A 24,077-nucleotide genomic window follows, 5' to 3' on the forward strand; every position below is an offset into this window, starting at 1 on the left:
TGCCACGCTGGAGACATTTGCTCTTTGCCGGACTATGGGTAAGGCCGTTTCTCTTTGAGTCACCAGGTCTGAGATGGTAAATTTGCGATCCCTGGGCACTGCACCCATCCACCCTGGCTCTGGTGTTGGGAAGGATGCTAGGAGAGGGGGAGCCTTTGTTTTTCAGGGTGAAATTCACCTTCAGCTCCCTCTCTCCCATGCCTGACCTCCTGTAAACCACCCCCCGCCTCCACCGCCCCCATCACAGCATTGCCTCCCTTGGAGAGGTGGTGGGACAGGGACTGTTCCTGTCTGGGAGCATTACCACCATGGAGCATCTCTTCTGCCTCCTTGCAGGAACTACTTCCACCTGCCGTACTTTGAGAAGAAGCCCTGCATCTATATCAAGAGCTGGTGGCAGGACCAGCGCCGCCGATTGTATAATGCCAACATCATGGACAAGATTGCAGACAAGCTGGTCAGGACGTGCTGGGGAGGGAGACATCTTGGGGCATGGGACTGGCCTGAGGCACATCCAGGCTCGCTGTGCATCTCTGCAGCTTCTCATAAAGCAGGGACAACCAGTGCAAGGGCCCACTAACAAACTTGTGCCAGAAAGGGGGAAGTTTCCCAGTGCTAAATGCTCCACAATTTGAATGTCCAAATCCTAGGAGCTCACTGAATTTTCTGTGGGTCAGATGCATGTGTCCCCACCAAAGGGAGCTGGGGTGGGGAGGCTTTGTCCCCCTGGACTGTAGGGGTGAACCACTTGTGTGGCAGAGACTCCTTAATAGTCTCAGCTAACTCCCAAGAAGCCTTTGTGACAGCTCCACATCGGCTGGCTCACAGCAGCATCTGTGAAGGGAGAGCCTGGCAGGTCCAGCCAACACAGTGTGGACCTTGGCCAACTAGTCTCCTGGAGAGTGGTGGAGCCATTTCCATCACCCAGAGCCAGGTCCCTGCAGCCAAATGTGTGCCAGACTTGAGCCCTGAGGCCGGCAGATGTTTCTCACCCAGCCCCCAAAGGACAGCTCTGCGTGGGGGTTGGACGTCAGGGGGACCTTGCCCCACAGTAGGGTTCTGCCCTGGCCCCCCTGCCCCTCACTGCTTCCCCCATTGATGCTGCAGGAGGAAGGGCTCAATGACGTGCAAGAAATGATCAAGACGGAGAAGCCACATCCGGAGCGCCGGCTCCGAGGGGTCCTGGAGGAGCTGAGCAGTGGGTGCTTGTGAGTAAAAGATGGGCAAAGGTGGCACACTGCAGATCCTTGCTCACTGTGGGGCTATAGGCAAGGTTACAAGGGTGAGCTCACCCTGCCTTACCCTCTGGATGACAGGCAAGCATTTCACTGCATTGACACAATGCCATATCAACCACCTTCTGGTTTGCAGCATAGGTGAAGGGGTGCTTACATCTGCACCCCAAAGACCCCAAACCAGCGGTGGAAGTCTCAGTCCTGTGGCCTCCATGGGCTGGTACCTGATTGGCACCTGCTTCCCATGCATGGCCCTCAACATACGGTGCAAATGGGCCGCTTGGCCACGATTGCTTTGCAGACTGCGGGGGGACGAGGGTGTTTCCCTCCAGTAACGTGCCCTGCTGCTGGCAGAGATCCAGCCTGCCACAGCCTCTTGGGGACAACCCACAGGCTCCCATGGGATTCATGCTGCTGACCTTTTCCACCAGACGCTTTGTGACGCTGGCTGACAAGGACCAGCACCACTCTTCCCATACAAGGCTGGACCGGGAGAGACTCAAGTCCTGCATGCGGGAGCTGGTAAGTGGGATTCAAGCCAGGCAGGGAGGAAGATTCATAAGCAGGGGCTGGATCTTGTATGGGGGAGCTTTGGTCCATAGGCATGCTGATTTCCCGTCTCTGTGGACTGAGGGTTTGAGGTTCATTTCTGAATAGAGGAGCCCAAGACCACCTGGGTCTTGCGTGGGTCCCAGGTGACGCTTGGGTCCATGGTGCTGCCTCCCCTCCACCACACTCTACTTTGCTTTGGAAACAAATCTGGGAGTACAGAGGGGCTATGGTGCTGTCAGACACCCAAGGAAACTGGGAAGGAATAATTTAGGGGAATCCTGCAGTAGCCTAGCTCCTTGCAGGGGAGTTAGATGTGCCGAAGTTAGATGTACAAAGAGCAGGTGGCTTCTCCAGCTGGCACAGCCAAGGACACCTGCTTCTGTAGCCAACCACATCCTACAGAGTGATGAATTTAACATGTGAAAGGTTCCATATCCCCTTTTCTGAATGGTCAGATGCTGAATTACAGCAGGGTCAGCAGAAAGGGAGAGACTATCCTTAACACTAGGCTTGAAGCCACCCAAGAATGCCCTAAGCACAGGTGACACCTTTCACAGAATCACAGAATGGTCAGGGTTGGAAGGGACCTATGGAGATCGTTTTTGCCCTTGCATTTTCTCCTGGGACATACATCTCAAGGTTAATGGGCAGGTGTCAGAAGTACCATTGCCAGGATGCACGTGGTGGGATTAAGACGACTGCCTCCTCACCACCTCTTCCCAAACACTGGGGACCTGCCTGGTGCTGCTCCCTTCTGTGTGCTCCATTCTTCTTTTGCTCACATGATGTCCTGCACTCCTCTTTATCTGCAGGAGAACATGGGGCAACAAGCCACGACTCTGCGGTCGCAAGTGAAGAAGAACACCATGAAAGACAAGCTGAAGCTGGTGCAAAATTTCCTGCAGAAACTCCGGTTCTTGGTGGACGAGGTGAGTTCCTCAGCACTTAGAGACAGTGTTAGCTGGGTCATCTCATGGCAACAGCAGCCTGGGATGGAGACATCTCTGCGAATGCTGTAGGTAGGAGAGGTCCCTGGTAGCACAGATCCTGGGAGTCATTCCAAGCCTACACATTGTCCCATGCCTCCCAGGCTTGCCCGTGCACAGCTGGGTTGGAACAAGTCAGTGCTAAAACAGATTTAAGAGCCCTTCCCATCCAGTATCAGAGCTTGGTCCTCCTGCAGCTGAGTTGAAAGCATTTCTGCCAGCCTCAGCCATGGCAAGGCCATGCCATTCCCTGAGGGGTCAGTCACCAGAAGGTGGCACATGTCCACACAGCATTAAAGTCAGCGGCAGGGAGCCATTTCTGAGCCTGGCTAGGTAGGGGTTTGTTAAACTGGCCCTTCAAATGGCTGTAGGCTAAATCCCTGTCCTTTTGCAGAATTCAGACCATCTGATTTTGTTGCCGCAGTGTATTCTTGCTTCACTCCAGCTTATGGGTAAGGGAGAATAGCCCAATATATTAGAGCATTTCCAAAGGGATGCTCTATCTGCAAAATTTTTTTTCCCTTTCTTCAGAAAAAATACACCATTCCGCTGATATTTTTGCAGCTTAGGACTGGGTGAGCCATCGGGGGTCATTTTCCCTCATGGGAACTGTAGCTGTTGCATCCTGTGGCAGGCTCCCAGCCTTGACCACATACCCTTCATTACAAGGCGTTCCTTGGCTGTAACTCACCACAGCAGAACATAATCCAGACTATAAGGTGTGATGGTTCCTGTACAGACAGGGCACTTCTTCCATAGTAAGGAATGAAGGTATGGCCCCTGCCCTACAGTTCCCATGGCCACTGAATGAAGAGAGAAGGAAAATCTTTACTCTTCTAATCCAAATACATATTTTTTTAGCTAGAACAAATTTAAATCCCAGTTTCTTTTCTGCTAGGCTTCACCTTGCTGAGCTTAGCTCCGAGCAGCTTTTCTTAAGCAGACAAGCTTCTGCAGTGGGATGCTCAAAACCATTTCAGTGGCCCTAGTGCAGCAATAGGTACATCCACCTCCTGTGGCATCTGTTGAATTTGCCTTCAGAAGGTCTCCAGCCCCGCCGGTGCCTCAGTGGTCAGAGAGAGCTGAGACACCGACAGGGCCCTTTGCTGGTGTTCACAGCCTCAGCACACTATTCCTGACGTCTTCATCTGGATGATGAGCAACAACAAGCGCATTGCCTACGCTCGCATCCCTTCCAAGGATATCCTCTACTCCATTGTGGATGAGGAGATGGGCAAGGACTGCGCCAAAGTGAAAACAGTCTTCCTCAAGGTGCTGATCTGTCTTTCCTGGGAGAACAGCAGCCAAAAGGAGAGAGGTGGAGGAAGGACAGACTGGGAGGATGGGAGATGAAGATGAGTGTGCTGTGTATCCAGTTTTACTGGGGCTTGAATACTAGGCAGAACAGACCCATACTGTACCAGTAGGGATGGAAGTCTGCTTCTAGGAGATGTAAAACACTAGTTTTACCCAGTTGGTAAGTGAGAAATGTCTGGGAAGGAGAGAGATGTTTGATCCAGTTGGCCACAAAAGGCGATGCTGGCTTAGAAAGAGGAAACCAGCATGGTGGGAAGAAGATAATGCATGACCAGAGTAGTGTCACAATTCAAAATGATGAGGGCTGGGTCCCTGGTTTTAAGGGGCAGTGGTAAGAGCAATGCACCAAAGGAGCTGAATGCTGCAGAGGTGGTCTGTAAATCTCTGAGGCCTTCCCTATATCCATGTAAACTCTTCTGTCCTTTCTACCCAGCTACCTGGGAAGAGGGGGTTTGGACCTGCTGGCTGGACAGTTCAGGCCAAGATGGAGATATACTTGTGGCTGGGCCTCAGCAAACAGCGCAAAGACTTCTTGAGTGGCCTGCCCTGTGGCTTTGAGGAGAAGAAGACTGCCAGAGGCCAAAACCTGCCATCCTTCCCACCCATCAGCCTCCTTTACACCAGTAAGAACTACCTGCCTCCAGCAGGTCTGGGAACAAGGCATGGAGAGGGCAGGAGGGAGCCTGGCTGGGCACTACTTGCACCAAGGGCTTTCAGGAGCTAAGGGAAAAATAATTCCAGTTGTCCCAGTCTGAGGTTACCCACTGGTCCCATGGGGAGCAGGGGTGTAGGAATTGTGCACTCTCTTCCCTAACCTGTTCGTGGCTGTCATTCCACACACAGTGAGCAGGATGCTAAGGAGGTCCCTATCCATTTTGGACTCATGCTTTGAGTCTATACCCTTCATCAGTGCTGGCCCTGAGCAAAAGCATGCCCCTGAGACCTCGCTCTGCAAGCTGAGCCCCACGGCTGAGCTCCAAGGTTGCATATCAAGTGATCTCACTTCCCCTCTCTCTTGCAGAGAAGCAGGTTTTCCAGCTGCGAGCCCACATGTACCAAGCCAGGAGTTTATTTGCAGCCGACAGCAGTGGCCTTTCAGACCCCTTTGCACGAGTCTTCTTCATCTCCCAAAGCCAATGCACCGAGGTAAAGACCATCCTCTGACCTGGTGGGCTGGGCTCTGGCATTGTGTGTCCCATCAGCTCTCCATCCTGCTCCCCTGCCACAGGTCTTGTGACTGCTAGTGAATCAAGGATTAGGTTGATCATGGGGTCCTGTGGTGGGAAGACAGCTGTGGCATTGGGGCTTGACTGTCTCCAGGAGCCCCTTCCCTAGGAGCACCTTCATGACATGTTCCCCCCGCACCAACACATGGCTACCCCGCATCCCAGTGGCTGCGATTCACCTGCCTGGTTAGGGGAAACTGGAGCAGGTTGAAATGTTTTTTGTGTCTTTCCCTTCCTAGGCTGAGGACTGCCAAGTTTTAGCAAGCTTGGTGGATGCTGGGAGTAATTTCTGTCTGATTGCCAGCTGTTGGGTTTGGTGGTTGGTTTTTTTTTTCCAGAGGAGTCCTTGGGAGATACCCTATGCCTCACTGGTCCAGAAATGTGTGCAGCAGCCCATTAGTGCTGCCAGGCAGCTGAGACCAGCGCCTGGTCTTCTGCCCTTGCACAGGGCCTTTGCTCCTGTCTGGAGCAGTAGGTCTCTCTCCCATTCTTCCAGGTTCTCAATGAGACCCTTTGCCCGACCTGGGACCAGCTGCTGGTCTTTGACAACGTGGAGCTGTATGGAGAAGTTCATGAGATGCGAGATGACCCTCCCATAATTGTCATTGAGATCTATGACCAGGACACAGTGGTAAGATGAATGCCAGCAAAGGAAAATGTTTATAATTTAGATGCTGTGATGACTCCTGAGTTGGAGGCAAGGTGGATAGTACAGAGGATGTGAGAAGCAGCTTTTCTCCTGACCCTTGGAAGATGGTCCCCCCGACATCTCCCATGGCATGAGTGGCCTCTGCTGCTCATTAGGTCTCAGACTCAATATCTTATTTTTGGAGAGTTAAGCAAGAGCTTTTGTGAGTCTGGAGGCAAGAAGATGTTACTTGAGTCTTTCCCTTTAAAAAAGCTGCTCAGCCCTTGCCTCCTTGCTGTCCTAGCCCAGGGCCACCTCCTTCACCTTATTTCATAGACTCATAGAATGGTTTGGATGGGAAGCGACCTTGAAGATCATCTAGTTCCAACCCCTCTGGCATGGGCAGGGACACCTTTCACTAGACCAGGTTGCTACAAGCCTGATCCAACCTGGTCTGGAACACTGCCAGGGATGGGGCATCCTTATTTGAAGAAGCCAGGAGTGAAAGCTGTCACTGAGCTTTGGTGTCTCAGGCCCAGTGGGCTGGTCCTGTTCTGATCACGATGTGGGGCTCACGTTGGGTAAGCAAACCCAAATGTTCTCTTTGCCTGTCCAGGGCAGAGCTGACTTCATGGGCCGCACCTTTGCCAAACCGGTGGTGAAGATGTCAGATGAGCACTACTGTCCCCCGCGCTTCCCCCCGCAGCTGGAGTACTACCAGATCTACCGGGGCAATTCCACAGCAGGTGACCTGCTGGCTGCCTTCGAGCTGCTCCAGGTACCAGCTGGCCAAAGCCACCTCAGACCGAGGGAGGGAAAGGATGGGTTGGAGGTTTGCAAAGCAGCAAGGCTTAACCCATGCTTATGTATCTTAGCTGCTGCAAATAGCAGGTAGCACATACATCCTAGAAAGACTAGAAGGGTTTAGCACAGCTGCTAACCCAGTGAGAAGGAAGCTCCTGCCCAGTTACACTGGTCAGGATGTGTCATGAGTCCCAGGCACCCTGCTGAACAGGACACCCTGCCTAAATCATTATGTTAGCCCAGACTCTATCATCACCAGGATATGGGCGATGCCAATGGAAGTTCTTGAGTTCTTGGAGGTGCCAATTTGAAGGTCTCAGGAAAAAAGGGTGTGAATTCATAGCATCATCTCAGGAATACGGTGAAATTTTAGCCTTTTGGTCTGTGAGGAGGTAGCAGAGAGAAACTCTCCTGCTTTTGTGCCTCCTTTCCCATACACTGAAATTTGTGTTTGTATGGATGTGTCTCAGTGGTCTCCTGGTGTGCAGGGAGTGTGAGATGTCCCAGCTGAAAAAAGAGAGTCCCCAGCAAACTCAGCACTGTGCTGGTGGGTTTGGGTGTGCAAGGGCCAACCTGCCGCAGACGTCTCTAATGTAGCTGGGCACCAGCCAGGAGCAGTGGTCCCAAGGCTGGCATCTGTGCTTGCCGGGAGCAGGCAGTGCCTGGGGAGGTGGACCCTTGGGGACCATGTGCTCCCTCCACCTCTGAGTCCTCCTTTATTTCAAAGGAGACTTTGCTTTACATGCCTGTCTGTCTGCAATGTCCTCAGGTGCCCTATGGTAGTGGCGAGATCAGGGCAGCCTTGCAGGCAGCTGCTGAACCTGCTGTCCCACTCCCCAAGGTGCTTTTCCCATCTCCTTTGTCTGCCAGGGCAGGTGCTCATCCAAACCCTTTCTTCCTCCAGCTTTCCTTGCAATGGGGTGGTTTCTCTAGGAAAAAGCTTACATGGGATATTTGCTCTCCTTCATACCCTGGGTTTGAAATGGGACCTGAAACCTGCTCCTGGGCTGAGCTCTCAGGCCATTTCTGCATCTCTGCGCACTCAGCCCAGGCAGATGCAACTCCCTGCAGGAAGAAAAGGGACAGCCCTGGGGCTGGGGTACGTTGGTGGGCTGAGAAGTTTGCTTTGCTGCTGGGTCTTTCCTGTGCAGCAGCACAGCTCTGCCCAGCACCTTCTGCTCACGTGTGTGCCTTTTCCCAAAGTATCTGCACCGTACAGTCAGCTGGGTGCTCAGCAGCCCTTGTTGTTCCTGCACCCTCTGAGACACCACAGACACAGTGCATGAGGCCAGGGTGTGCCAGTTACAGCCGAGACTGACAAAAAATTGCTTCCCAGCAGCTGAGCACCGGCTCAAAGGAACAGACCCTAATCCACACTGCATCTCTTCCAGATTGGTCCTGGGGGAAAGTCAGACCTGCCCCCAATTGACGGCCCCACAGACATGGACCGGGGCCCCATCCTGCCAGTACCACTGGGGATTCGGCCAGTGCTGAGTAAATACAGAGTGGAGGTAACTGCCTTGGAGCACCAGATGTCAATGTTCAGTGTTGCATGGGGCAGGAGAGGCTGTCCATGGGTGTTTGAAGGCCAGGAGGGATCTCTGAGGCTTGGATGGCTAGCTGGGCACTAAGACCAGGTGTCTGCACTGGAAGGATCTGCCTGTACTGGCTACACAGGGAGCAGGGCTGCAGCAGCCCTAAAAGAACAGGACACTGGATCACTCCTTGCCATCTTAAATGTGAGCACTGTAGCAAGTAGATGGCACTTGGGCTGAGATGTAGTGCAGGGCGCCTTAGAGAGACCTATGTAATTTCCACCCAAAGCTGTCACATAGATCAGGTAGGCTGCATCCCACCAATCTCAGGCATCAAGGATGGGGTGCCTCTCATGTACCTGTAGATATCTAAAGGGTGATACATCCCATCCGGGTCTCTCTCCCTTGGTTGACTTGGTAGAAGCTGGTGATCCAGGCAATACAGTCAGCAATGTTCAGTGCACAATTCACCCATGGCTGTAGGTGTCTCTGCTCAGGTGAGATGCTGCTGACCACATCTCAAGGTCTCTAAAGGGGTCCTAGCTCCTGATCTTCCACACGTTTGCATCTAGTCAAACAAATTTTATTCCTCTGACAGGCAAGGTTAACGCACCCACAGAAAATCAGGAGGTGGAAAAATTTCAGTTTAGGGTAAATTTCGATCTATTTACCCTATAGACTTCCACCCTATAATAGGTGGAAGTCTGTTCTCTCAGGAAGGGAGAGGGAAGTTTCCCCAGTGATACTGATACCGTTTTGACAAAACAATGCTGGTGCTGAATCAAGAGCCACTGTGGATGGACCAAGCTGGTCTAGTCCTGCTCTATGGAGTCGCATGGCAGAAAAAGGCTGCAAAGGCAGAAAAGGGAGTGTCAAAGGCAGCAGGCTGGAGATCTTAAGCTGCTGTAGATCAGGTGTGGGGTGGCAGAAAGAGATTGTGCTACAGCCCTGAGTCATGTGGAGGAAGAGAAGATGCCTCAGGGATCCACTACTGCCCAGGCAATGACACTTGCAGTAGGTTCCTTGCTCCTGGAAGATACAGTGAACCAACTCCTTTGATTCCAGCCTGGCTCCAGCCAGGAGCAGTCCCTCTCATATTTATGTTCTTCCTTCTCCTCCTCCTGCCCTAGATCTTGTTTTGGGGGCTCAGAGATCTAAAGAGAGTGAACCTGGCCCAGGTGGACCGGCCCCGTGTGGACATTGAGTGTGCTGGGAAGGGGGTCCAGTCATCCCTTATCCAGAACTACAAGAAAAACCCCAACTTCAGCACTTTGGTCAAGTGGTTTGAAGTGGTGAGTGTTTCCTCTTCCCTCTGAGCCCTCAGCTGAAACCCGTTTTTCTGGAGCCCAAACCATGGCCTCTAGCCCCCTGTTTCAGTTTCCCCACAGCAATGGAGGACGTGTGCACCATCCCAGTTAGTGATGGTCTTTCCCTGAGGATTCCCAAGCCATGCTTTACTGGAGCTGCTCTAGACCTCTTCCTCCAGCATGATCCCTGTTTTAGTCCCTACTGGGCTTTCCAACCACCCGAGCAGATATTCCACAGCCCACACCCAGCCCTTGATAACCAGCACACTTTGCTTCCCAGGACCTCCCAGAAAATGAGCTGCTCCACCCACCACTCAACATCCGGGTGGTGGACTGCCGGGCTTTTGGGCGTTACACCCTGGTGGGGTCCCACGCTGTCAGCTCCCTCCGAAAGTTCATCTACCACCCACCAGATAAGAAAGCCCAGCAATGGAATATGACAGGTACCAGGCTTGGGCCATGGGGACCTGGCTGGTGTGGGTCATTGGTGGGGTATTGCGCATGGAGGAGGAGATGGGGAGAGGGTTGTAAGGATTATGGGATATTGCCTGCTTGTTGGTTAAGCAAACCATGCTTGTGGGCTTGGGCCAAGGGGGTGAGAAGCTACAAGGTGTGAGGCCATGATTCCCCTTTGGCTTTTTTATGGTCTGTGGGTCTCACTGTGATAACCCCATGCTCCCCCAGATACCTGTAAGACAAGAAAGACTGTTTCACCTCTGACATCTCTGTGGCTTCATGACTGTCTAGACTCCCCAAATGTTCCTCAAGACTGGGAATTGAATTTGCCATGCTTGGTGCCTGCTGCTGCTACTATCTGAGTAAAGACTAGAAAGCTACATACTGAGGCCACCCTCTCAGTCCCAACCACTACCCCATCTATCCACACCCACAGAAAACAACATCACAAACCCACTTGTCCTGCACCCAACACAGCAGCTGAGAGCTTGATGAACCACTGAAATTACTCAGCTCCTCCCAGTCCTTGGTGGAAGTGGAGGCACTCTTGGCTGGGCAGGGACAGGAGATCTGTGGGGGGATTGCCAAGGGCCATCCCTGGTTCCAGCCAGAGGTCTGGACCTGTGGTTGTGTTTGTGCCAGCTGATATTTCCAGGGCAATCACCTTCTCTGCCTCTTCTGCAGGTGAAAAACCCCAATCTTTTCTCATCATCTGCTTTCCTTTGCTATGGAAGGGGTTTTTAACCATTCCATAAGGGTCTGTGCTCATTTCCACTGTCGCTTTTCTCTGAACAAGGTGGTCACATCTTGCTCCTGCATGAACCCTGTAGGATCTCACCTGAGCTCTCAGTTTCTCCTTTACACGATCCTTCTCTCTTGTTCTTTCTCTTTCTCTGTCCTCTGTCCAGCTAAGCACCTCAATGGCTACCTGGCAATGACCAACAGGGCCCATCGCTCTCGCCCCACAGGGGAGATTGTTGTCAATATGGAACCTGAAGTTCCCATCAAGAAGATGGAGACGATGGTGAAGCTGGATGCTGTGAGTATCCATATGTCTGCATCGCTTTAGCATCTCTTTCCTTGCTGAATTGCCAGTCTCTGAGGGCTTCCACCCAGACAGAGGCTGCCTTGTCCTGCTGAACATGGAGATGGGCTGATGCCTGAAATGAAGGGCCTTGGGTCATTGTCAGTGCTACAAACTGGCCTCTTTCTGTCCTGGCTGAAATTAGCTGGTGCTTGCTGCCCAGACAAGGACTGTCCTGGGCTATGCAAATTAGACAGCTTTACATTTTCCTTCAAAAACAGTCATATGGGAATTAGCACAACCCTATCCCTGTCTGTGACCAATGCAGACACAAGTGACCCATCAGAGGTTCCCCATCTGCATAGCTGCAGCGATCCTGCCCTTTGGAAGCACTGCACGCTATGCAGTCCCTGCAAGCAGCCAGGGTCACACACATTTCCCCAGTACTTTTTCCTTTTTACAATAGATTTGAGATATTCAGATGGCTACGTCAGCTCTTTGAAATGCCTGTTCACCTCTCTGAAATGCCCATCTAGCAGCCCAGATGGCTGGTTAGTGCTGTGTCGCTGCACAGCCGCTGTACAGCAAGTCTGAGCTGTACGGGACATGGCAGATGTGCATAGCATGGAGCTGATCCAGGCACACAGAGTCAGTCTGAGGCAGCCAAAGCTCTTTAGACTGGTTGTGCTGGCCCTGAAAACTTGGCACTGTATGCACTGGGCAGGCAATGTGTCCCGGAGGCAATGGGCTTTGTTCACACACTGAATGTGCCTGCGCCCATTTTCTTGCCCAGAACAGGAATTTCAGCTCCTCCTCATACCCTTCTGCTCCAGAGCTTCCACAAAAAAGAAACAGATTTCTTTTTGCAGGAGGCCCTCTGCAGCAATGTGCGCACACAACCCCCAGACAAGCAGCACATGTGCATACATGTGCCTACAGGCATGTTGTAGGCTCCAGATATGCATGGCCCCTCGCATGTGCGCATTAACAGAAAGGCTACGGCACATACAAAGCCTCACAAGCACTCGTGGACAGATACATACACACCCTAACAAGGTGCTTTCACATATGGACCTATACGTAGAGTTCCTGGTATGGGCTGTATCATGTACATCTGCTCACACAGCTTCATTCTGCGGGAGCTACAGGATACGTGTTCATACGTCTGGAATGCCCCAGCATCCACATGCTTCTTGAAATCAACCCCAGTAGGTTTCAGACTGTCCTAGGTAGACAAGAAGAGCTCCAAGAGAGCAGAGAGATGTTATCCATGCTGAAGGTCAAAGTATCTTTCCAGACCCAGTCCCTCGCTGTCTGGGACTGTGGTTCATGGGGGATATGTCAGAGAGACATATCCCCCATGGAGATGGGTTTGGTGTGTCAGAGCTTTCCCAGCCAGGGCTCTTCATTCAAGGTGTTTGGTTCCTTCATCGCTGGGGAGCTTTCTGTGACTTCTAACACATGCATGTGCCAGTGTGCATTTGTACTCGGCCGAGGCTGCGCTGCTAACCTGCTCTCCCTCTCCCTGTTCCCTTCCGCCCCGGGTGACAGAACTCCGATGCAGTGGTGAAGGTGGATGTGGTAAGTGATGGATCTGCTCTTCATCCCTGCTCCTAACCCCTCCACTCCCTATCCCACCCTTTTGTGTGGTTTTCAATGGAACGTGCATCCTCACCAACCCCAAGATAGGCAGGGTCCTACTCCCCATCATCCTGAAGCAGAGACAGAACAGTGCTGTCTCACCAGCAGATATGGCAATGGCCTGGTTCCTGCAGACTGGGAAGCTCTTCTGGGCCAGCACTTTTCAGCCCAGCTGTCCCAGGAGGAGCAGAACAGACAGCACCCCGTGGGCGAGATGCAGATTATTCCCACCACAACCAGATATCAATTGCAAATGACTTTATTGTACCAAGAAGAAGACCCAGGGTACTTCACTGGGAAGAGGGAGGACTGTTACCAAGTACAATCCAGGTGCTGTAGCCTGGGAAATGCGTGGATGAAAGGGATGATGGAAAGGAGATGTCTCAGGACTCTGATGCTGCATCTCTCTAGAGCCTTGGGTGTTCGGCTCTGGGGCCCCCAAATAAGAACATGGACCTGCTGGAGTGGGGCCAGAGGAGGCCAGGGAGATGCTCAGGGGCTGGAGCAGCTCTGCTGTGGGGACAGGCTGGGAGAGCTGGGGTGGCTCAGCCTGGGGAGGAGAAGGCTGCGGGGAGACCTTAGAGCACCTGCCAGTGCCTAAAGGGGCCGGCAAGAAAGCTGGGGAGGGGCTTTGGGCAAGGGCAGGTGGCGATGGCACACGGGGGAATGGCTTTACATGAGAGAGGGGAGATGGAGATGAGAGATGAGGCAGAAATTCTTCCCTGTGAGGGCGGCGAGGCGCTGGCCCAGGCTGCCCAGAGCAGCTGTGGGTGCCCCATCCCTGGCAGGGCTCAAGGCCAGGCTGGACGGGGCTGGGGGCAGCCTGGGCTGGTGGAAGGGGTCCCTGCCCGTGGCAGGGGGTGTGGGAGCTGCATGGTCTTTAAGGTCCCTTCCAACCTAACCCGTTCTGTGATCTTGCTTTGCTGCTCTGTGCCTCAATGTCTGGCTGTAAAAGGGGGACAGTGCTAATGAGGCCACCCACTCTGGAGGGTTCTGCTTTCTTGGACGCTTCACCCACCACCTTTGTGCTTGAAGAGACATTTGACTTTCATCTGCTCTCTCTTCTTCTCTGTCTTTGCTTCCTTTGTCCCAGCAGTCTGAGGAAGAGAAGGAGAAAAAGAAAAAGAAGAAGAAAGGAGGAGAAGATGAGGGACTAGAAGAGGAGGAGGTGGACGAGAGTATGCTGGACTGGTGGTCCAAGTATTTTGCTTCAATTGAGACGATGAAGGAGGTGGGTGCAGAGCAGAGGAGGGATGATGTAGTAGGGAAAAGGAAAATGTTTCCTGCCTGTGAGGTCTCATCTATTTCCAGCTACTTCCAAAGGCTTGGGGCTGTGCTGCTTTCTGTGCTAACCTTGCCTGACTGTTGGCAAAAGTTTTTTTCTTTACCTGGAAGAACCAAGCAGGATTCCTCTTCCTTGAGTACACTCCAGGTGGACTTTGTGGCTGGTTTGTACTGGGATACAGGTATTTAACAGCATCAGTGCTGTAGGCTGCGCTGAGCAACTTTGATTTCTCCAGCACTGCCAGAACCTCGCTCGCAGCTGAGATGGGAAGAGAGAGCTGTCACCCTGAGTTAGGCATTTCCAGTGAGCAGAGACCTCAGCACAACACCCCCCTCCTCTTCCCTTTGTTTCTCCCCCAGCAACTCCGGCAGCAGGAAGCAGCTGCAGCAGAAGCGGAGGAGAAGGAGGAAGTGGACATTGCAGAGGGTAAGCAGGATGCGAACGGGAAGGGAGCATGGCAGAGAAAGGTGGGACCAGGACAATTTTCAGTGCTTGGGCATCCCTTTCAGAGCCTGCTGCTGCTGTCCTGCCAAACCGGGTGCTCGCAGCATGTTGTATATCCCCATGCAGAAAAAATTTCTGTGAATGCAGGCCTGGTGTGGGCTGCATTGGGTTAACACGCTAATGCCAGCTGACCTCAAACCAGAGCATGGTATTCTGGCAGCCTCTGACCCATCTCTGCTGGCAGGAAGACCACATGCAAGTAATGCAGACTACTGACCAGGATCTGTGTTATTGTCAGAGGACATCATGGTTGGGTTTTAGGTAGTCCTGTGAGGAGCAGGGAGTTGGACTCGATGATCCTGATGTGTCCCTTCCAACTTGAGATGTTCTATGATTCTATGACATTCTTGTGCAATCACAAGTCAGTATGTCATTAAAAGTCCTGTCGCTTTGGCCGTGCAGGACTGTGTGCTTGAAGTCCATTGAGCACACAAGTAACAGAAACTTGTAGATCACCTTCATAGGGTTTTCCATCCTCATTTTGCAAGAGACTTTAAATTATTATTTTTTTAATTTTGCTCCAGTTTTACAAAGGAGGATTGAACCAGATAAAAGGTCTGGGATTTATCTAATCTGACTGCTTTTACCTGCATGTAGAGGTCTCCTGGCCTGCTGTTCTACCACAGGCACTGAAGAAAAATAGGCATTTTTAGGGCAAGTTCTCTGACCTACTTTCAACACTGTTACGATAAGATGAATTGTGCCCTAAATGCATTTTTCTCTGACAGAAGTCAGGTGTCTGTAGCTCAGATGGGGTGTTGCAGATATCTAAAGTTGGGCAAGATGGATTTTGTACCACAAGTGATGTGGGCCAAGAATACCGGTGAGTTGGGACATGTTGGTCAAGGGTGACTTTGTCCATATGCAGCCTAGAGGCTCCTTGCCAGTCCCACCAGCGGGGCTTAGACAGGTTTCCCTGAGGACTTTCACCTCTGTTCTCCATATGTTCCATGTCCCCATGACAGCACATTGCTGTCATGCCTGGACAATGCAAAATCCATCAGCTGAGAAAAATACAGAACCTAGTTTCTTTTGGAAGACTAGTCTTGGTATGATGAGAAAGATGACTCCAGATCTTTCTAAGCTTGGAGACAGCTCTAAGTAGCTTCTCCCTAACCTTGCTGTCATGACAGGGCTGCTGAGAGTGTCTTTCGTCCCCCCACAATGTTTTCTTTCTGTCTTCTCAGAAGGATCCATTTCCCCTTGACACTCCTATTCCTTCCTCCTTTTCCTCTTCCGCAATAAGTCTTCATCACCTGTCTGTCCCCATCTGCATTGCCCAGCAGTTATGAAAGCTGGCAGAGGCAGTGAGGGAGGGGGATTGTAGAGGGGTGGGAGAAGTTTTCTTTGAACATCCCACCATGATGAGGGACTGGAGCATCTCCCTGGTGAGGAAAGGCTGCGGGAGCTGGGGCTGTTCAGCCTGGGCAGGAGAAGGCTGAGAGGGGACCTGAGCGATGCACACAGGTACCTTAAGGGCCAGTGTCAGGGGGCCGGGGCCGGGCTCTTGTCAGCGGTGCCCAGCGACAGGACAAGGGGCAACGGGCACAAACTGCAGCACGGGGAGCTCCGTGGGGAGAGCAGGAAAAACTTCTTTCCCTTGAGGGTGCCGGAGCTCGGGGACAGGCTGCCCAGAGAGGCTGCGCAGTCTCCTTCTCTGGGGACGTCCAGAGCCCACCTGGACATGATCCTGCGCAGCTGCTGTAGGAGAGCCTGCTTGAGCAGGGGGTGGGCTGGGTGGTCCCAGGAGTCCCTGCCCAGCCCAACCACTCTGTGATGCTGTGGTCCTGTGCCTTTCCGGGCAGCCTGTTCCCAATGTAGTTGAAGTCCATGCCTGGCAGTTGCTCTGAACAGAGACCCAAACAACCTGTCGTTGCAGCTGGTCATGAGCAACACCTCTTTCAGTGCAGCAGCTTGTACTCTGGTGCTGAGCATCATGAACTGTCCCTTCTGCAATACCTCGGCTGGGGTTTTTTTCTACAGGCTGCATACAGCAGGAAAAGCCTCCAGTGGATGGAAGAAAAGGAGATGCTGTAGGCAGGATCAGGTTTTCTGACTGCTGTTGAAGCTACCCAGAGCCTACCACTCTGTCCATGTTTTGTAGTCCTCCAAATGCCTCCTGCTCAGGTCAGCTCTGGAAGTTCCCTGTGCAGAGACCTCTGGGCTCCTGAAGATGCTGTGACCTGGGCAGCACTGGGCAGAGTCAAGAAAAGACAGGAGAGGGCTGGGATGCAAGTTGCAGACAGTAGCAGCTGCCAGCTTTCATGCTCCTCCTGTTTGAAGGACCTTGATCAAGTTCCCCCTCCCTGTTCCCTCCACCCCTCCTCACCCTCATTTCCATCTCCTCCCTCCCCACCGCTTCCCCTTGGATTCAGAAATCAAACTTGATGACTCTCCCATGAAAGGCTTCAAGGGTCAAGTGAAGAACAAGGAGAAGTCCAAGACACCCAAAGATGATAAGAAAAAGAAGCAACCGTCAGCCCCTGAGCTTCCCGAGAAGAAGAAGAAGCAGAAAATTGATGAACTGAAGGTACGTGTGTCAGCAGGGGAGGAGAAGGCACTGCCTGATCAGTGGCAAGCTGGAAGTCTGGCAGGATGGCAGTGCCAGCCACCTGGAGATCAGAGGAGGATGGATCAGCCCTGCATGAGGCACCTTGCCTATCTGAGGGTTAGCTAAACCCTAGGTGAGATGTTGGGACTGCTAGCTTCTCTCCATAGACTGAAGGAGTCAGAGGTAACAAGTTGTATGGAAAAGGGGGTGCCCTGGGATAGAATCATCCTTGTAGCAGCTTGGATGTGCCCTGGCTGGAGGGAGGAGTTTTCCAGCCTGGCTATGGCTGGCCCAGCCAGGACTCAGAGTGGGGATGGGCTCTGGCTCAATCTGCTGGCCCGTGGTGTTTATTAGGATTAAAGGCTGTGATTCTGGGATTCAGAAGGAGATTGAACCTGGATCTTGCACAGAGGGCAGACAGCTGCCTCATTCAGCTGAGCTTCCCTCTTGTACGTTACCCATTCAGGGAGGTGCTTGTGGCATCAAGGTCCAAACTAATGACCCTGGAGATCCTTTCCCCTCCTTAGAGAACTGGGCACTGGGAGCCCAGGTTCCCTCTGAGTTAACTCAGGTAGTCACCACATCTTTTCATCACCTTTCCCACCCCCATCTAATTCTTGTCCTTTAACTTTCTGCCATCTCAGGTCTTCAACAAAGAGCTGGAAGCAGAGTTTGATAACTTTGAGGACTGGTTGCACACCTTCAACCTGCTCCGTGGGAAGATTGGGGACAACGATGACAATGCAACAGAAGAGGAGCGGATAGTGGGAAGGTTCAAAGTGAGTTTGGTTGTTGAGCTTGGGAAGCCCTTGCCAGCAGTTTTCTCTCCTTGCTAACGCTGGTTTAGCAGGAAGAGGTTGGATGCCATAGAAGCCATTTTGCATTGACCCAGCTGCAGCCCCTTGCAGGGAGGGAAAGCCTCCAAGGATAGCCCCGGAGATCAGGTATCTTTAAAGAGCACATCCACAGCGGTGGTGATCTGCAGGCAAACAGACCCTTGATGATTCTTACAGAAGGCCAAGGGAAAAGCAATTTCTCTTTCTTGCCCACTGTGGAAATAAGTTGTGCCCTGGGTTATGTCTGTAAACCATTTTTCACCAACACTGGTCACCTAGGGCTGACAGTCACATTGCACCATTGCCAGTCCCCAGGCAATGCAGGAGCACATCTATCAGTTGTAAGATTCTTGAACAAGAACTTTTTTGAGGGTGTGATCCTGGCCAGATGAAGCCTGTTGATGCCAGTTTTGCCCTTGTTTGCTTAGCAGAGGAGATGAGCAGACAGTTCCACCCTTAGCTAGGATCAGATGCTTTGAGAGCACAGAAACCAAGCAGCATTTCATTTGGTAGTTCACAGACTTCCCAGACCATTCTTTGTCAACCCTTGTATTCCCATTGTTTTTGTCCTCCTGCCAGTTTTACTCTTGGAAATCCCTGTCCATGAGCACCTTGCTAGGCCGATTCCTCTGCAGGCCTCCTTCCCTTTGTCCAATTTCTCTGCTCATGGCTGCAATCCCTGAAGAGGTTCTTGTGTGGTGGAGGAATTTTCCAGATCTGGCCTGTCTGCTCTAGCACGTGGCTAGGAACAAGAATATTGGCTGAGTCCTCAGGAAGGTGGTTTGGGATGGGTCTGCTTACCCTGAGCCCCTGGGCAGCCAGACTCATTGGGCTGTGAACTCGCACTAGGGCTCCATATGTGTCTACAAAGTGCCGCTCCCCGATGATATCACCAAGGAGGCAGGATATGACCCCAACTTCGGCATGTTCCAGGGGATCCCCAGCAATGATCCCATCAACGTCCTGGTCCGAGTCTATGTTGTGCGGGTGAGTATAACTGTGTGGTGTAGTAAGGCGTGATCCTGCGCTCCCTCCCATGGCACATGCCCAGCAGCTGGTCCCAAAGCTGCAGGGATTTGGGGAGCTGGTCCCAGAGCTGTAGGAACATTGGGGAGCTGGTCCCAGAGCTGTAGGAACGTTGGGGAGCTGGTCCCAGAGCTGTAGGGACATTGGGGAGCTGGTCCCAGAGCTGTAGGGACGTTGAGGAGGTGGTCCCAGAGCTGTAGGGACGTTGAGGAGGTGGTCCCAGAGCTGTAGGGACGTTGGAGAGGTGGTCCCAGAGCTGTAGGGATGTTGGGGAGGTGGTCCTAGAGCTGTAGAGATTTTGGGGAGCTGGTTCCAGAACTGTAGGGATGTTTGGGAGGTGGTCCCAAAGCTGTAAGGGTGTTGGGGAGGTGGTCCCAGAGCTGTAGGGATGTTGGGGTTTAGTTCTCAGTGCATCAGGGCCAAGGATGCAGCATGAGGACTGAAGCAGCTCGTTGATGGGACTTAAACAGTGTCTCCATAGCTTTGTGCTCCAAGCATTGGGAGCAAGAGAGATCCAAGCTACTGCTAGATCCAGAGACTTCTCTTCTGGTATGCAGGATGGATTGTGTGTCTGTCCTAGTGCTTAAGTGAATAATTTTGATCAGCCCAGACTGGGGGGTGCTGTTTCCTTACATAGCCACCACACCTCAGTGATGCTTCACTGTGGAGCAGAATGGGAGCTGGCAGGATCTAAGAGATCTAGTTAAAGGGCATGGCACCTCCTTGAACATGCACTGCATGATTATTGATCAAATCTAGCTAATGCACTTTTCTTTGTATATGGAGCGTGCTCTGGAAAAAGTCTTTTCCTGACCCCTAAACTGGTCATCCTCGTGTCCCCAAGCATGTGAGCAAGGTGCTGTAGCTGGGGACTTGAGAGAGATCTCAGGCCTGCTAGAAGCACGTGGGCTGCCCTTTGTCACCACCTTGTCCCAGTGTTTTACAAATGCAACCTCCTTTTAGCTACATTTCCTGCTAGCATGGTTCTCCATCTAGTGCTGCATCCCATTGCCCAATGGGGTAGCGAGTCTCCCATCCATCACCAACAGACTGAGGCTGCAATAGTAGACACCAGCCTGGTCAGCACCACCAACAACCAGGACTGGTTGGATGTGTCCTAGCATAGGCATCTGCCCATGTGTGCCATGATGGAGGTTGGGACTGGAGAGTTTGGGGATAATCACCCCCTTTACAGGCAGAAGCCAGCAGCCCTTGGCTCGAATATAGTGAGTGGAAGAGGGGAAGGGGACAGTCAACATCTTGGTCAGGTTGTTGCTCTGGGTATTTCTTTAGAGGAGCTCTGGGTATTTCTTTACATAGATGAAAGAAATGACAAAGGAGACTGTGGTTATGTCTCTCTGAGGAGACACAGCCAGCCCCAGCCCCTCCCCAAACCGGGACAGGGGTTAACACAAGGCAGGATTTACCCCCGGTTTAAATGAAGACACTGTTTAGGGGGACCAAAGTGCTTTGCCACATGCCTGAGGCCAGGCAAGGCCAGATGCTCTCAGGGATGGAGAAGGGGGCCACCTCTGAATTCTCCACTACCGTGCATGGCACTGATCTATCACATCTCTTCTGCACAGGCCACAGACCTTCACCCGGCTGACATCAATGGGAAAGCTGACCCCTATATTGCCATCAAGCTGGGGAAGACGGACATCAAAGACAAGGAGAACTACATCTCCAAGCAGCTGAATCCTGTCTTTGGAAAGTGAGTTGCCCCAGCCCTGTTACCTGTCTGCACCTGGAGGTGATGAGCTAAGCCTGAGCCAAGCTTGCCAGCCCTTGGACCTGCTGTCCCACAGCTGCTGCTTGAGCTCAAAAGATGGGACTCGTCACACAGAACTTTCCTTGCAAGCAGTGTAGGCATCTTCATTTCAGCTGCCTGTCCTTCTTTGCCAGCTGTATGGTCAATGTAGTAAAGGCTATTTAAGAGATGTTCATATCTGATCAAGGTTAAGTATTTACCTCAGGAACCATTAGGCCTAAACTCAAGTGGGAGTGTGGCTTGGCTCTCCAGTGACACACAAACTTAGTTTCAGGGCTATTGAGACATCCAGGTCAAGCAATTGCCCTGTGCCACCTCCTGTCTAGGGCTGCTGGATCTGAAACAGCCTGTGCAAAGACTGAGTTAAAGCCCCTACCTCAAACGTCCTGCATCAGTAGGTTCAAATTAAACGCTGTCCTAAGACTGGAACAGACCCACCTCACCCATGTGTCTGTCTTGAGTAGCCACCAAAACCTTCAACAGCTTTTCTCTTTCCCCTCACCTGCTTTCCCCTGGCTTAGATCCTTTGACATCGAGGCCACCTTCCCCATGGAGTCCATGCTGACAGTGGCAGTGTACGACTGGGACTTGGTGGGGACTGACGACCTCATTGGGGAGACCAAGATTGATCTGGAGAACCGCTACTACAGCAAGCACCGAGCTACCTGTGGGATGTCACAGACTTACTCCATGTATGAGCAAAGCCTTCTCTGCCCAACATTCTGCCTGGACCCATGCCTGTCTCATCTTCCACACCCAGCCTATATCTCCTGTAGGAACCTTCCTCCTTTATTGCCTGCTAATGGAGGAGTCTGTGCTCTACCCTCTCTCTTAAGACAGGTTTTGTGACCCACAGGGCAGAGCAGCAGTGGAGTGGGTTGTAAGAAGCCCAGGGCAGGGAGGAAGGGAATGAGGGGCTCTGGTGGGACTCGGTCGAGGTGTAAGGCTTGAGCTGAAATAGCAGTAGGGCCAAGGCAGCAATGCTGAGCATCAGGAGTCAAGTGGGGTGTGTTGGGAATTTCAGGTTTGAGTCAGCACAGAGTAGAGGGGCTGGGGTGGAATGGTGTTAGCAAAGTATAGAGTCGAAGCACCGAGGGACCTAGTCTGCTCTAAGTTTCACATTTGCTGCCTCAGGTCCTTTCCCTGTGAATCCTGGGTCCTCTGTGGCAGCAACATTTGTTTTGCTGGCACAGGGGAACAAAATAGCTTTTTCCTCTAAATCTTGCTACTACTTCACTGACCCTGCCCTCCTATTCACAGATATGGTTATAACACCTGGCGTGACCCCATGAAGCCCTCCCAAATCCTGTCCAAGCTGTGCAAAGATGGCAAGGTGGATGGGCCACACTTTGGGCCAGGAGGAAGAGTGAAAGTTGCCAACAGGGTCTTCACCGGCCCCACAGAGATTGAGGATGAAAATGGTATCTGCCCCACGGGATGAAGGCTGTGGAGGGGAGCAAGGGCCTGGGGTACCCCTTATCATCCAGGATTGGAGATGGATGTAGTGGCCCCATTACCCCAAAGCAGCACTGCACTTTTCATCCACCACCTTAAATGGACCTTCAAGTGTGTGACCAGTTAGAGTCTTATAGACCACCTAGGCCAGCAGGTTGCTCTCAGAATCACTCATGGGCATCCGTGGCATAGCACCACCAAAGCTACCTTTGAAAACTTTCTCCTGGCAGTGTATGCCCAAAGAGCAATGAAGACAGCCCACCCTGGCCTTTCCAGGAAGGGTTACTCCATGTAACTGCATCCCCAAATAACAGTTGTGTCCCAGCGCACTTGCATATGCACAGGAAAGGTGAAGACAGGTGCAGAAGGTGCAGGAGGAGTGCAGAAGAGGAGGAGAACATGGTCAATGGATATGGAGCTTGTTCAGCCTGGCAAAACATAGACTGGCAGGGGATTTGGGCCTTCTGTAAACGACTAGGGTTAGAGAGGGGAGAAAGAGAGGAGTTAGGAAGTGTTGGCTGGAGGAAAAATTGTACACAAGGAAATGGAGAGGAGTAGCTAGCAGGCAGTTCTGCACCCTTGGAGCAGGGTTAAAGGAACAGGGTTGTTTGCTGTTCCTGGTGTCTCTGCCTGGTTCTCCAAGCTCAGCCCTCCCTTTGCCCACACAGGTCAGAAGAAGCAGACAGATGAACACCTGGCCCTGACTGTTCTGCGCCACTGGGAAGACATCCCATGGGCAGGCTGCAAGCTGGTCCCGGAGCACGTGGAGACACGTCCGCTGCTGAACCCTGACAAGCCAGGCATCGAGCAGGTCCTCAAAGTCCCAGAGCAGAAGTGGAGGCAGCCCATGCTGCAGAGTAGAGATGTCAGCTGGGCAGACCACCCATAACCCACCTTGTTGTGGGCAGTGGAGGCAGGGGAAGCATTTGGGCATCAACAGCCCTTAACAGTCACCTGTTGACACTAGCAGATCTTCAATGCCACTCATGCTCCAGCCTGCATCCATTTTGGTCTCACATTGCACCATGAGAGGTTTAGATTGGATATCAGGAAAAATTTCTTCACTGAAAGGGTTGTCCAGCACTGGCACAGGCCACCCAGGGACCTGGTGGAATTACCACCCCTGGAAGCTTTTAAGATGTGTAGAAGTGGCACTCAAGGGCATGGGTTAGTGGTGGGCTTGGCAGTGCTGGATTAATGGTTGGACTTGATGATCTTAAAGGTCTTTTCCAACTTAAATGATTCTATGATTCATTTCATATCCCCAAGTCCCTTGGTCCCCTGACCCCATGCCCATGCATCTTGGCATCATGCCATGCCATGGGACACTTCTGCAGGGAGGGAAGGAAGTTCCTGCAAGGAAAAGGACTTAGGCATGGGGGAACCTTGCCGTGCTCCGCATCTGGCATAGCCAGACTGGTGTTGAAGGGCAAGAGATGCTGGAGTTGGGGCTACTGCTGGGTGATGGGGGGCAAGGAGGGGCAAGGGGAGCTGACTGCACCTCTCCAACCTTGCAGGGTCGCCTGGAGATGTGGGTGGATATGTTCCCCATGGACATGCCAGCGCCCGGCCCTGCCACTGATATTTCTCCCAGGAAACCAAAGAAGTAAGGAACCTCCTAGCCAGCCAACCCCAGGGAAAACTCAGGGCTGGGGATGAAGCCCTGCTTCTCCCCTCTCCTGCTGATGCTCCATGGCCCAGCCCAGCCCTCTGCCTGGGTACCTTGCCCATGCTGGCATTTGATCCCGAGACTGGAGGCATCGAGATACGTCTGCCCCCTCCAGCGCCACTCCTGAAGGGTGTTATCCTGTCTGTTCCATTCCCTGCAGCTCCCCATCTTTCTCATCTGTACAGACTAGGAAATTAAATGGTTACCCAGTCCCCAGCCAGGGCAGACCTGTGCACCCAGTCCTGACCCCCTCCTGGGAAAGGGCAGGG

The 24,077-nt window shown here is 52.4% G+C and overlaps 1 protein-coding gene across 14 annotated transcripts in view; it reads left to right on the plus strand.

Moving 5' to 3' along the window:
- Positions 1-24,077, plus strand: part of OTOF (otoferlin) — a 115,989-nt gene that overhangs the window by 85,679 nt on the left and 6,233 nt on the right. For 3 of the 14 annotated variants that reach the window (XM_055712993.1, XM_055713002.1, XM_055713006.1), the window contains 24 exons: positions 337-457; positions 1,108-1,208; positions 1,667-1,757; positions 2,600-2,716; positions 3,893-4,045; positions 4,524-4,713; positions 5,112-5,236; positions 5,813-5,947; positions 6,561-6,722; positions 8,140-8,259; positions 9,414-9,575; positions 9,871-10,033; positions 10,955-11,085; positions 12,622-12,651; positions 13,805-13,942; positions 14,356-14,422; positions 16,876-17,030; positions 17,696-17,830; positions 18,737-18,874; positions 20,500-20,627; positions 21,206-21,376; positions 21,945-22,105; positions 22,808-22,950; positions 23,657-23,745. In XM_055712993.1, the coding sequence (XP_055568968.1) occupies positions 337-457; positions 1,108-1,208; positions 1,667-1,757; positions 2,600-2,716; positions 3,893-4,045; positions 4,524-4,713; positions 5,112-5,236; positions 5,813-5,947; positions 6,561-6,722; positions 8,140-8,259; positions 9,414-9,575; positions 9,871-10,033; positions 10,955-11,085; positions 12,622-12,651; positions 13,805-13,942; positions 14,356-14,422; positions 16,876-17,030; positions 17,696-17,830; positions 18,737-18,874; positions 20,500-20,627; positions 21,206-21,376; positions 21,945-22,105; positions 22,808-22,950; positions 23,657-23,745 (3,126 nt within the window). The remainder of the gene's footprint in view (positions 1-336; positions 458-1,107; positions 1,209-1,666; positions 1,758-2,599; positions 2,717-3,892; positions 4,046-4,523; positions 4,714-5,111; positions 5,237-5,812; positions 5,948-6,560; positions 6,723-8,139; positions 8,260-9,413; positions 9,576-9,870; positions 10,034-10,954; positions 11,086-12,621; positions 12,652-13,804; positions 13,943-14,355; positions 14,423-16,875; positions 17,031-17,695; positions 17,831-18,736; positions 18,875-20,499; positions 20,628-21,205; positions 21,377-21,944; positions 22,106-22,807; positions 22,951-23,656; positions 23,746-24,077) is intronic. The other 11 variants (XM_055712996.1, XM_055713003.1, XM_055712999.1 and 8 more) reach the window with 8 other exon arrangements.

This window comes from Falco cherrug, chromosome 6, assembly GCF_023634085.1.
Source record: "Falco cherrug isolate bFalChe1 chromosome 6, bFalChe1.pri, whole genome shotgun sequence".
Lineage (NCBI taxonomy): Eukaryota > Metazoa > Chordata > Aves > Falconiformes > Falconidae > Falco > Falco cherrug.